The sequence below is a fragment of the Notothenia rossii genome (assembly GCF_949606895.1).
Source record: "Notothenia rossii genome assembly, chromosome: 6".
NCBI classification, from domain to species: domain Eukaryota; kingdom Metazoa; phylum Chordata; class Actinopteri; order Perciformes; family Nototheniidae; genus Notothenia; species Notothenia rossii.
Window position 1 is genome coordinate 5,078,039 of NC_136909.1, and position 14,618 is coordinate 5,092,656.

General features: G+C 40.4%; 1 protein-coding gene across 4 annotated transcripts in view; it reads right to left on the reverse strand.

The window, feature by feature from the left end:
• Window positions 1–14,618, reverse strand: part of mtmr3 (myotubularin related protein 3) — a 53,849-nt gene that overhangs the window by 37,982 nt on the left and 1,249 nt on the right. For all 4 annotated transcript variants that reach the window (XM_079689403.1, XM_079689401.1, XM_079689402.1 and 1 more), the window contains exons 2-5: window positions 10,726–10,799; window positions 8,772–8,823; window positions 7,286–7,375; window positions 5,189–5,305 (exon numbers count right to left, since the gene is read on the reverse strand). In XM_079689403.1, the coding sequence (XP_079545529.1) occupies window positions 5,189–5,305; window positions 7,286–7,375; window positions 8,772–8,774 (210 nt within the window). In that variant the 5' untranslated portion in view covers window positions 8,775–8,823; window positions 10,726–10,799. The remainder of the gene's footprint in view (window positions 1–5,188; window positions 5,306–7,285; window positions 7,376–8,771; window positions 8,824–10,725; window positions 10,800–14,618) is intronic.

The following is a 14,618-nucleotide window of genomic DNA, read 5'->3' on the forward strand; positions in this document are numbered from 1 at the left end:
ATCGCAGCACAGTCCGGATGTTTGAGTATCATGCAGCCACAATTGAATCTACATCCTTAATCTGGCCACTGTCAAAATTCTTGACAGTTAACCAACTCTCTTTCTGCATCACCACCCACCCAACCCCCATCTGTGAATTCTGACAACTCCTTTATAAACCCGTCCAAATATGTGTGAGGAGAACGATGGCTGTGTGATGTGAGCCAATAGCCAGAGGCTCGTTAAAGTCCAATTAATTTCAGCAGGAAGGAACAGGAAACAAACTAAGGGATGCAACCATCAGGACCGCTTAATATGTCCTATATATGAGAGGGTTTGTGAACTAAACAATGACATGTGATTATACAGAAGGCATGTTGGATCTGGTACCTGTTCCAGTTTTCCAAATACACAAAGTAACTGAAATAAAATCACCCGAAAAATTGAGATTGACGGAAAAATGAAGGGCTCTCTAGCTGATATTGTACGTCAGTTTTGATACCAATACAGAAACAAAAATCGTTTTGACACCTCAACTGAAACAGAAGACTCACAACTTTACATTTGTTTGAATTAGATATTCTAAAAATGTTCAAATTCTAATTTAAATCAGGATTTAATCAAAAGAAAAAAAGGTATTTATCTTATGCTCAGAACTCTGTACTCAGGAATGAGTCCTTAAACCTGTTAAATACGTTTATTTATATTTTTCAAGATGCCTAAAATAAGGAGTGTAGTTAACACAATCTTCACAGATTTTTGGATGCATTTTTGTGAATATTTTGCACAGTATATGTTTTTGAGTATTTACAGTATCTCCTGTTGGGTGCTACTGTGCGGGGGAGGCCTGGTCTGGAGATACCGCGGAGAAACCGGAGTGTTGCCACACTGCTGATTGCCTATTTCCTTGCTGCTGTCCTGACGTGGTTTTGCTTCGGGAACATCGTGGATGCTGTTGAGCTGGACTGGGAAAATGGCAAATGTCGTGTTTCTGCTGTGCCTTTTTTTGACTGTGCTGGACAAGGAGAAGTTCGCTAGTCATCCTGACAATTCTGCTGGATGCGGGTCCGTTCTGCCGCCCGCAGTGGACATCCCCTGTACAGGTTCGGATGGGTTGCACAAACAATTGCTAGTTGCACTGTCGCGGACATTCATTTCGTCAAATGTCTGTCTTTCTCACATGCCTGCCACAATGGTCCTTCAGAATTGTTTTTTGAACTCTAATCTCACTTTTGCGAAGTTTGCTGGTGACTCTAGAACAGCTGAAAATGTATGTGTGTTGATTAAGAGGAAAAGGTGCTTGGTATTTTTATTGTTGTTACTATCAGGAAATGTACAGCCAAATCCGGGTCCACCTGGTAGTTTTAGTCAAATAGCTACTCCTGCTGATTTTAGTTCTAGATCGGGGTTAGGTTTAATTCATTTAAATGTGCGCAGTCTGTTACCTAAATTAGATTTTGTCCGTATTTGGGCGAGTTCAACTGATGCTGATGTCATTGTCTTATCAGAAACGTGGCTAGACAAATCGATCTTGGCCTCTGACATTTACATAAATGGTTACAATGTATATCGCACTGACCGTCCTAAAAAAGGTGGTGGCGTTGCCATTTATGTCAAAAATAAGTTTTGTGTAACAAAAATGGTTTCCAAATCTGTTAGTAAACAACTAGAATTTTTAGCTGTGAATGTCGAAGTAACAAAGGGTCAACAGGTCATGGTGGTGGGTTGCTACAGGGCCCCCTCGGCTGTCAAGGACTCCTTATCTTCATTGGCAAAACTGTTATCTCAACTTTCCTACAAGGAAATAGTGCTGCTTGGTGATTTTAATTGGGATTGGTTAACTTCTGTGTCAGAGGATTTTAAAAACCTGTGTACCTCTTTGAACATTACTCAGATTATAGACAGTCCTACTCGCCCAAATATTAAGTCCCCAAATAAATCCTCCTTAATTGATCTAATTTTAACAAATGTTCCATATAAATACTCATCTGTGGGAGTATTTGCTAATGATGTGAGTGACCACTGTGTTGTAGCCACAATTAGGGACACTAAGGTCCAAAAAGTTAAACCACGCATCATCACAAAGAGAGATAAAAAACACTTAGTGGAGCAGGGTTTTTTACATGATCTGTTTGATTTTGATTGGGGAAAAATCGATCTGTGTGCTGATGTAGAAACTGCATGGTCTTATTTTTATCTTGGTTTTATAAAAATTATAGATAAACATGCACCTCTGCGTAAATTTAGAGTGAAGGGACGAAACAATCCCTGGTTTTCTGCTGAAATGTCCAGTCTCCTTCATGAGAGAAACAATGCCTGGGCAAAGGCTAGGAAATCAGGCTCAGAGGTAGAATGGCTACGCTTTAGGCAGCTAAGGAATAGCTTTACTTCAAATGTCAAAAGTGCTAAGTCAAAGTACTATTTGTCAGTTACCACAGAAAACCTGAATAATCCTAGTAAATTTTGGAAAGCCATAAAATCGATTTCCACTGGTGATATCCCAAATGAGCTACCTCCGTACCTCACCACAGCATCTGGCATTATATCAGACAGGGCCACCATGCTAAATTGCTTTAATAAGCATTTTGTCTCTTGTGGCTCTCTGTTTGATTCTGTCACTGACTGTGCTTCTGCTTCTGTGAACGCTCCAGTCCTTGACTCTGAACAATGTGGTCTGGAAAACCCTTTCAGTTTTACTCCTTTAACTGTTGGTATTGTCCATGAAGCTTTATCCAAGTTAGATCCTAAGAAACCGGCTGGCCCGGACAACGTAGAACCTTTCTTTTTAAAGATAGCTGCAGATTTTATTGCTCCACCTCTTACTTCTCTTTTTAACCTCTCCCTCAGCACAAATACAATTCCTAAAGTATGGAAGTCTGCTTATGTCCTGCCTCTACTGAAAGGAGGGGAGGCAACTATTTTAAATAACTATAGGCCAATCTCTAAATTGTCAGTTTTGGCTAAGGTGCTCGAACGACTTGTGAGTGAACAAGTAAAGGAGTTTTTATGTATAAATGATATCCTGTCTAAACATCAGTCAGGCTTCAGGAAGAAACATAGCACCATCACTGCAACAATGAAAGTGGTAAATGATATTACTAGTATGCTAGATAATAAACAGAGTTGTGCAGCTCTGTTTATTGACCTTTCCAAAGCGTTTGACACCGTTGATCATCGTGTCTTAAAACAGAGGCTACTCAGTACTGGCATATCCAGCCATGCAGTGGGGTGGTTTGTGAACTACCTCTCTGAAAGGTCCCAATGTGTTCACTTTGATGGGCTGTCTTCTGAGTGGTTAAACATTGCTAATGGTGTTCCTCAAGGTTCTGTTTTAGGTCCACTTTTATTCTCCATATATATCAACAGTTTAGGTGAAAATGTGGATGAAGCTACTTTACATTTTTATGCGGACGATACCGTGATGTATTGTGCAGGTCCCTCCATTCAGGAGGCGGTTGTTAAATTACAGGCTGTTTTTAACATTATTCAGACTCAGCTCTCTGAACTAAAGCTTCTTTTAAATGTGGATAAAACCAAGATAATGCTCTTTTCAAAAGCTAAAAAGTCACCAGAGCCTGTTTTAGATATTGTATCTACGCAAGGAACAAAACTTGAAGTTGTTGCCTGTTACAAATACCTTGGTATCTTGCTTGATGACTGTCTCTCTTTTAAACTTCATGTCAATAACCTGCTTAAAAAACTGAGGGTTAGGCTAGGTTTCTTTTTCAGGAATAAGTCCTGTTTCTCGCTTGAGGCCAGGAAAAGGCTAGTCACTGTGACCTTTTTACCTGTGCTGGACTATGGTGATCTGCTGTATATGAATGCACCTGCCAACTACCTAAGCAAACTAGATGCTGCGTATCATAGTGCTCTGAGATTTGTCACTAACTGTAAAGCACTTACTCATCACTGTACATTGTATACCAAGGCAGGTTTACCATCACTCACTGTACGGAGGCTCAGTCACTGGTACACTTTTATCTATAAAGCTATGTTGGGCAAACTCCCGTATTATATCTGTTCATTGATAAAGCAGAAAGTTGCAAGCAGCTATTGTCTGCGATCACAGGATATAGTCTTGTTAGATGTGCCAAGAGTAAGGACTGTCTTAGGTAAGACAGCTTTTATGTGCGCAGCTCCACTTGCTTGGAACAGTCTACAGGCAAAATTGAAATTGAGCATTTTTATTTCTTTGAATGTATTTAAGGCATGTCTAAATGAAATGCTTTCTGACACTCTGGGTATTTGTAAATGTTGAATATGTAAATATGATATCCTCTGTTGTTTGTATGTTGTTTTTATGTTTCATGTGGAACTAAATGATGCAGGTCTCCCTTGTAAATGAGATCGATGATCTCAAGGGACTAATCTGTCTAAATAAAGGTTTGAAATGAAATGAAATGAAAATACAGCTGTTTAATATCTACTGGTTTTTCCTTGAGATGTATTGAAAATAACAAACATGGAGGATATCAGCAGCCTCTGTTCGTGTATGAAATAAGTTCCCCAATCTTTAAAAGGGAAGGAAATGAAACAGTCGAAGCCTTTTCTGTCGCGCAAGATTTGACATTGCACAACTTTCCTGTTTACAGCAGAGACGTTTGGTCATCTCAACAGATCCCATATCAAAAGGTACTGAAACATTTCTTAGTCCAACAGTAGAAACACTTGAGTTAGAGCTGCCTGTAAATAAAGCATGAGAGAAAGCCGGATACAGGGTGTTTCTCAATGTCTGTATAAATGGCCAGTCTGATGTGAGGAGTATAAGAACACTTTAAAGTAAAAAAAGATAACTCAGAGAACATATTTGAGGAGGCAAACATGGGGATGTTTTTATTATTTGTAGAGAGAGAGAGAGAGAGAAGCCACCCTTGGGGGACAAAGCTCTCTCTTTCTCAACGTGGAGAAAAGAGAGAGAGAGAGAGAGGTGTGACTGTGATGCTTCCCCTGTGGAACAAATGCAACCAAGGCAACAGCGAGAGAGGAGGAAGAGGAGGGAGAGGTAGGAGGAAGAGGAGGAAGAGGAAAGAAAGAGAGAGGAGGGAGAGGAGGAAGGATATGAGGAAGAGGAGGGACAGGAGGAAGGGGAGATAGAAGAAGAGCAGAAGTCAGGAGGCCCTGCTGCCACTGAGGACAGATCACCGGCTCTGACTCGTTCCATTTACAAAACATTACCAGAAACTTCCCCTGAGTTTTGAGAGACACTCACGTTGACGATGGACTCTTTGAATTTGATGTGCAGGCGGTAGTTGGACATGGCGATGATGGCGTCCTCCGCCCGCCCCACGTACTCCGTGAACTCCCCGTGAAGCTCAGGAAACGGCACCTAGCAACAGCAAGAGATAAAGCATTCAGACACTCAGATCAGCTGTCATGATAACTGCTGCAGGAAACATACGGACATCATGGCTATACGTACGGTACGTTCACACAGGACCAAATGCACGTCGCCATTACAAGTAAAGTCAATGATAAGATTAAAATAGACGCAAATCACAACAGAGCCGGCCAGCTAACCAATCAGAGCAGACTGGGCTCTGGTTTCAGACAGAGGGTGAAAAGAGGTGCTGCAGCACAGACAGTATGAGAACAACAAAGAGCTTTTTGAACATTAAAGCATGGAGACATGTAGAGACACTACATACTGATATACACCTGAACATCAGCAGGAGAGGACTCTTTAAAGTAGAGACACTATATACTGATACACACCTGAACATCAGCTGGAGAGGACTCTTTAAAGTAGAGACACTACATACTGATATACACCTGAACATCAGCAGGAGAGGACTCTTTAAAGTAGAGACACTACATACTGATATACACCTGAACATCAGCAGGAGAGGACTCTTTAAAGTAGAGACACTACATACTGACATACACCTGAACATCAGCAGGAGAGGACTCTTTAAAGTAGAGACACTACATACTGATATACACCTGAACATCAGCAGGAGAGGACTCTTTAAAGTAGAGACACTACATACTGATATACACCTGAACATCAGCAGGAGAGGACTCTTTAAAGTGGAGACACTACATACTGATATACACCTGAACATCAGCAGGAGAGGACTCTTTAAAGTAGAGACACTACATACTGATATACACCTGAACATCAACAGGAGAGGACTCTTTAAAGTAGAGACACTACATACTGATATACACCTGAACATCAGCAGGAGAGGACTCTTTAAAGTAGAGACACTACATACTGATATACACCTGAACATCAGCAGGAGAGGACTCTTTAAAGTAGAGACACTACATACTGATATACACCTGAACATCAGCAGGAGAGGACTCTTTAAAGTAGAGACACTACATACTGATATACACCTGAACATCAGCAGGAGAGGACTCTTTAAAGTAGAGACACTACATACTGATATACACCTGAACATCAGCAGGAGAGGACTCTTTAAAGTAGAGACACTACATACTGATATACACCTGAACATCAGCAGGAGAGGACTCTTTAAAGTAGAGACACTACATACTGATATACACCTGAACATCAGCAGGAGAGGACTCTTTAAAGTAGAGACACTACATACTGATATACACCTGAACATCAGCAGGAGAGGACTCTTTAAAGTAGAGACACTACATACTGATATACACCTGAACATCAGCAGGAGAGGACTCTTTAAAGTAGAGACACTACTTACTGATATACATCTGAACATCAGCAGGAGAGGACTCTTTAAAGTAGAGACACTACATACTGATATACACCTGAACATCAGCAGGAGAGGACTCTTTAAAGTAGAGACACTACTTACTGATATACATCTGAACATCAGCAGGAGAGGACTCTTTAAAGTAGAGACACTACATACTGATATACACCTGAACATCAGCAGGAGAGGACTCTTTCAAGTAGAGACACTACATACTGATATACACCTGAACAAATAAGCATAATAAGTCCTCAGGAGTCTTGCCTATTGCCTCGATAAAGTACAAAATGTACACCTCTGTTTCACAGCAGGAACTTTTTATAGAAACCAGCAAGTTTACTACTTTTCAACATCTGTTTTGCCAAGATCATGCCTCAGATGAGCATTCTCAGTCCTCCTGAACAACACTTTTTTTTCAGCACAGCAATAAAATAAATAACTGTGTTTATTTGTGGCACCACATATCACTTGACATGTGCACGTTTGCCCCGGAGCCTGGTGGAAGTGAAAGCGGTCTGAAGTCACACGTGCGTGTCAGTGAGTGTGTCGCTGATCACAGGGACCAGACACATATTTACACAGGTTGACTGGGGAGAGCACGAGATAAGCAGCAGCTTCCTCACCTGCATGTTTTCCTCCTCCAGGACGGGGGACTTCTTGGGGAAGATCTGATTGGCCTGGATGCACTCCAAGCTCTGCTGGCCCTCCTCCTCCTGCAGGGGAAACACCCGTTAACCCTTTACTGAGTCAGCTTTAACATCCTTCTTTCACTCATCTCCTTTCTTTAGTTTCACTGTGGCATTTCAAACATTGTTCCAGGGGGTATTTCCTCATTCACCACCCTGCCTCCATCTCGTGCACCAACAGCTTTGACCACTTTGCTGCTCTGTAGAAACATGTGAAGAATCCTCACAGAAGAACTTCTTCAAAGTGTTTTTTATGTGGGAAGTTTGGGTGTAAAACAGGTGTAAAACAGGTGTTACTCCTCGTTAGTCCCGACTCCAATTGATTGGCTTTTAAAGGAATCTAGAAATGGCAAACCTTGTTGTGACAGAGCGTTGATTTAAAACCATTTGGACGATGCTGCTTTGTGTGGCTGTCCTCTCCTGCCCACCCACACTGTAATGTGCAACCCAGGCTAATTGACTATAATCACCCCTTGCACAACAAACCATGGAATACCACACGCCAAAAACCCTCCTAAGCTACACATAGACATGCATTCACACAAGTCTGTGAAGCAAGGGGAGTCTGAATATGATTTATGCTCCGAGAAATTACGTTTTTTATGTATGGCAGTGTTCATCAGCGGGCTTTCATGAAGGCTTGAGGTCACAGTTTTCTTATGCAACAATGGGGATGTCTAGCAGCGGGGAATGTGAGGCATGGATATACAAGCCGAGTCAAAAGAGAACCGGTGTTTTTGTGTTAAACACAGTCTATGGTTAAACATCTCACAGTGCAAGCTTTTCAAATGGGAAGATTTGCGGGTTTTCAATGTAATTATTTAATGTATTTTCATTAATTGGGAGTTGTTTTCGACAATAGGTACTTATACTTCTGAGTACATGTTCCTAAGCACATAGTACCATTCTCAATGCAGTACTTTGACTTGTATTGGGAGTATTTTACAGTGTTTAATTAGTACTTTTACTTAAGTGAGGAATCTGAGAACTTCCACTGTTCAGCACAAAGGTCATAGCAAGGACACACAGCGCGCGCGCACACACACACACACACACACACACACACACACACACACACACACACACACACACACACACACACACACACACACACACACACACACACACACACACACACACACACACACACACACACACACACACACACACACACACACACACACACACACACACACACACACACACACACATTTCTGCAGTTAGCAATAAAAGCTGAGACAGCAGCCGGGGATGACCTTTGACCCCGATGCAGCTGATTAGACCGTCTGCTTCCTGGTAAACAGCGCTGATTTAAAAAAGGGAAAATCAATGGGGAGTTTCTCATTCAGCAGAACGCAGCGCAGACCCCCGGACACACAGCAGTCACTGTTTCAAAAGCAGGCATGAGGGGAAGGTACTTTACCATGGCGCCGGTGAAGGAGTGGGTCAACCAACGAGGAACGGCCGGGACCAGTCTGCACGAGAGCAACATAGAGAGGTTATTCTGCCAGTAAAACATGTCAATAATACAGGATATTGTGCACACATTGCGTTATGTGTGAGGAAAGCAACATCAGGCGTGACTTGAACACTGCTTTCCTAACTTTGTAATGCAACATCTGACGAATAACGACATAGAAATAGCATAGAAAGATAGATATAAGTGCATTTGAACAGCATAAATATGAAGCTTAAATTACTTTAATGTTTATATCACTGTTTAAGGAAAACGTTATTTAGTTTACCTGAGCTTGAGCACAAAATGCAATGTCCCTGATTCAATGTATTCCCAATCTCTCTCTCCTCTCATTCCCTGTAGTTTCTCTCATGTAAACTCTTATTTAAAGGCATGACATGCACTAAACATATGCTTATCTGATAAACAATGTACTGTATACTATATTGGAAAATATTTAGAAAAAAAAGTCATGGTACAGTTTGTCAAACATAGTAGAAGTAGCTGTTGAATCTTTTATACATAGTAGACATGTTGGAAAAGTTTGAAAAGACTTAAAAGGGTTAGTAGTGCGTGAGATTACTAAATTATACACAAATAAAAAATAACAAAGTAGTTGTTCCACAATGTTTATCATCATGAAATTAATATCTATATATGTTATACTATACTTGCACTGCTTAGCGTTTTCATACAACGTAATGACAGTGTTGTTTTTTCATATGCTTTAGCAGTTGCCCCAAAGGAGACACATGTTGAGTCTCAGATTACATTATTTATCCTGGGGTTTTGAGACACTTAGTCCATATTAGATTAAGAGTAATAAAAGATAAACATAAACAATCAAATAAAAAGGTACAAAAAAGTGTGAAACAATATTAATTCAACACATAAGAACGTGCAATAAAATGACACATCTAAATAGGATGAAGATATGTAAATAAGGAAAAGCACACTAGCCAATAAAACAAATGTATATATAGAATAAAAACGTTAATATAAACACAGATGTTTATACTCTGAATGGACTCACTGCCCTGACGGGAGAAACCAAAACACCACCTGTCCTTTCACTCACTAGCGATGCCTCTGGTAGATTGACTGAGGCTGCAGATGTTCAAATGACTCAGAAGAAAGGCTTTGCTATGCAGGGAGGGTCTGGGATGTTGTTCACAGGCATGTGTAAATACTTTCTCAGGGGTCTGGGCAAAGAATTGATCAGAGCCCACGGTCGACAGGAGGCAGGACAGTAAGTTCAAAACGCTCAATAGAAAATCTATTTGTATGAAATGGCACTCAAAGGGGGCGGGGCTTGGCTAGCAGTGGCAGGATTCTGGGCTTCAGTAAGTCATATGATAAGTTGTTTAAAATGTAGTAAAGTTTTTGTTTGTTTGTTTTTTGTTATGCAAGCATGAGTGGGGATGAAATCTAACTGAATGACAACCAGCTCTGCATTAACTCTAATGTGTTTATCTTTTCTTTCCCTCATCTTTTGTTTTTATGTATGGAGAAAGTGCCTTTTCGGTGTCATTTTGAAATCTTGAACGTAATGTAATTAAACCCCCTACTCATCCAGTAAAGATACAATTATACTAGGGCTGCTCAATTAACCGTATTTTAATCGCAATTACGATTTTTTTTTTAAATTATTGGTTTTTCAGTTGAATAATACTTGAAGTTCAGGGTAATCAATGTTAAAAACATACTGTTCACATTTTTTTTCATTCAATAAATGGATGTTTTCAAAGTAAATGGATAATCGTGATGTTAATTATTGACCCAAATAATCGAGATTATGATTTTTGCCATAATCGAGCAGCCCTAAATTATACACACAAATTAAATGGAGTAAAGCACTGGTGGGCACTTTTAAAGAAGCAGCGAATAAAACCAGTAATGTAATATATATCTGTAGACTTACCAGACAATCGGTAACGGACAGTGAGCAGTCCTGATGATCCTGTTTGGAAACTCTTACACGTAAGACATGGAAATCTGTGGAGACGAAGGAAGACAAACAAATTATTTTCCTAACAAAGTTGCAAACAGCAGATTTTTTCAGTGAAGAAAAGTCAAGCCACAGAAGCTCTTTTGACTCCCTCGTAAATATAGCTGTGCTGGTGGTCAGAGTGGCGTGCATGTGAGGGAAGAGATACCACTTACACTCAGCCGTGGGATGGAAAGAGAGCCATCTGGATCCTAAAGCACTAACTGTGGTCTAACCAGCACACAGGCCGGCCAATGAACTGACCATGTAACTTCCACAAGCAGGAATAAACAAGAACACTTGATCCATGCATAATATTATTTTACCCCCTGCAGTCACATCTGGAGGTCAACAACAGCTAATGAAAGGTATTGGGGACGTACTTCTTTTTTTATAAATATAGCCTCCTGTGGTTAAAGCTAGCCCCAGATGATTTGGAAAAGATTAGTGACTTTATGAGAAACTGTACTCAACAAAACTGTTATTAAGTCTGGAATTATTTGATAAGAGATAGTGGCCGTTTCTCAATCTTGAGGATACTGGCTTCCAAGCCAATATTTCAAGGATGCTACGTCATCAAGTGGCCCAGCGGGACCGTTCCAGTCTCCAGCATACTTGGAATTCCACCGAGGCCGCATCCTTGGTTTGGGGGAAATTTCGAGGCTGCACATGGGTAGACTTCACGTCCTTAAAATCCCCACAATGCTTTGCGCACTAACCAATTTCCCCAGATCTGTGGCGGAAAATGTAAGGCGGGGCCTCTCATATGACACACCTGCACACTTGCTAGCCTGTTCCACTCTTCGTTTTCCAAATGCCAGGAAGGATTCTTGCCTAGCTTCTGAAGGAAGTGACTCGGAAGACATGTGCTACCAAGCAAGTGTACTCGCGATGGAGAACCACCCAGTGTTTCTGCCAGACCAGGGCTGAAAAGGGAGTCCACTGAGAGGGGGGGGTGTGACGTCACGTTGTGTCACGAAACTTGCATTTTGAATTGAGTCGTCCCTTATAGATACTATCGCTCGCCGACAGTACACTTTCCGTTAGGGCTGCTCAATTAATCGTATTTTAATCGCGATTACGATTATGGCTTTCAACAATTACGAAAACAACGTAATCGAAATACAACGATTATTTTTTTATTATTATTACTTTTTTTTTTTTTTTTTTTTTCAAAATCAATGAATAATTGCATTTAATAATCGCAATTACAATTATTGACCCAAATAATCGAGCAGCCCGACTTTCCGTCACATGAACATCACGCTTTGCTGGCGGTGAAAAGAATCCCACCAGACTCCTTTGCCCCTCCAACAGAGGGATGTCCTTTTTCCTTTTCTTCATTTCAAGCTATAATTTTTTTGACGTCAAATGACGGCAAGACGGCCCCCTGGCGGAAACGCTGATAAGAGACTTTATCTGTATTGTGTTTATTAAGGTCTGTATAATGTTGTTTCGCCTCAAACTAAAACATTGCATTTAATGGGATCACATTCTTGCCCTCGTCCATATTATTCAATAACATTTTCCTTAATGGTACAGCCCTATTTGAACCATCCAAAAACAGCTGATCAAGCACACAGACTTGGCACAGCCCAACTCTTCACAGCACTTGGCTGCTGCCTGGTATTGATTTGTTGTGTCCAGTGTACAGTAGAAATAACTGGGGAACTGAAAAGGAGCAACTTGTTTGATCAGGTAATGGCAGACCCCCTCTCGATGGTATTGTAAAGGCCGCCTGTTAGGGATCTCTCTCTGCATTCAGGCCCACAAAGGGTTGTAAAGGTCAGCTACTCTTGCAGAGACTGAAATCTGATCTGAGGTCAGTGAATGGGGAGCACGGGACCTTAGCACACTTTCTCAGGAGCAGATATAAAGGGTAGAAACAAGAGCAGAACCCCCATTGCATTTACCATCTTGTCCTGTTCGTTTCTCCCCCCCCCCTCCCACTTTGGTGTTTCTTCCAAATTTGACCGTTCTGTTTTGACTCATTACCAACATTGTATTTAACTCCCTTTTAAGCAGCAGACTATATTTCAGACGGTCGGTTCACATGAATCATTTATTTATTTCCACTTTTTAATGCTATTTATTTCTACTTCAGAAATATTTTGGATTGTTTATTTCTAGTGTCTTTATTTCTCTTATGTACATTGCCTTGTTTTTTAATGCTGCTGCAACGCAAACATTTCCCAAATTGGGATCAATAAAGTACTTCTCTATCCATCCATCCATCTAACTATCAATCAATCAATCTATCCATCTATCAATCCATCCATCAATCCATCTATCCATCTATCTATAACTGCAGTGAATTTACAAGAAGAGAAACTGAAAATGAATTCCAAAAACCACATGGTTGTCTATTTGTGGGTGTGTACTATCTGATGGATGGAAATAAACCCATTCACTTCCTATGGTGGTCAATATAGGTGTTACAAAGTTGACTAAACCACTCAAAATGAAAGTGGTGATCAGAGATGTTATATGTTCAAAGGCCTACCGTGGAGGACATCATAAGGCCTTGAGGCAATAACATGTAAAACACAATATACTGTATGATTGGTGAAAGTAGTAAAGCGGTCCGATATAAACCGAAGACACCAGGAGGGTTAAAGGCACACCGACAACAAAACTAAACTAAAATGTTTTAACATGAATAAAAACAGGATCATATATTTACTATAATAATACAATACTGCATAACAAGGAGTTTTACTTTTGATATTTTGAAGTACATTTAGCTGATAATACTTCTGTACTTTGTATTATTCTGAAATGGGACAGTGTGCATTATGAGTTTATTTTGATGCTGTTACTTTTGCACTTTTACTTAAGTAACATTTTGAAATCAGGACTTTTACTTGTAGTCAATTGCTGTACTCAGACACTCAGACACTTGTTACGCTGCTATGTCTTGCACTAATGTACATTTCCCAAGGACATTGAAGTGACTGTTATTTTGTATATATTGATTGTTGTGCTTTTATTTATGTCTTAATGTATGTATATATACATGTGTCTGTTGATTGTGTATATATAGGATATACATGTTTATATATTTTTGTATTAGGGATTGTGAGTAACGGTATTTTGATCTCTCTGTCTGTACACACAAACTGAAAGATCGACAATAATTCTTACTTTGACTTGTTGAGTATTTTGACAAGACAGCAGGGTTAAAGGCACACGAGGACCTGAACACTGCCTTGTCATTGAGAGTGGTGTGAGGCTGCCAGATGGGGGGAGGTCATCATAACTTGGCTGACGTAGGAGTCCAGCCTTTACTGCCGGTGCCACCTGATAAAGCATATCTGCCACACACACAGGGCTCTGTTTACAGCTCAGTCGGGTCTGAGTTCAGAGAGGAAGGCTAAGCCCCTTAGAGCCTTAACGTTGCTCCTGTCCCGTGACACGCTGCAGCGCAACACAGCAAACTGCATCCATCTGCTAACTCATGTTATTAAAGTTGAAAAGAAAACGCTGACTGAGGCGATAAAGTACATCGAGTGACAGTTACTTTACATGGACGGTGTGAGGGTGAAAATGATCAAAACAACAGCGGTAAAAGAGATTAACTCAAACATGTCGGCTAGATTTCTGTCGTAAAAACAATATTCAACTGGATTCAAATGAGCGGTTCAATTGCTAGGTTAAATATTAACGTTATTTCAAGCTGTGACGGGAAATAACTAAGTATATTTACTCAAGTATTGTTCTTAAGTACTATTTTGACGTATACAGTATGTATTTTACTTGAGTATTTCCACTTAAAGCTACTTTATACTTCTACTCCACTACATTTCAGAAGTAAATATTGTTCCTTT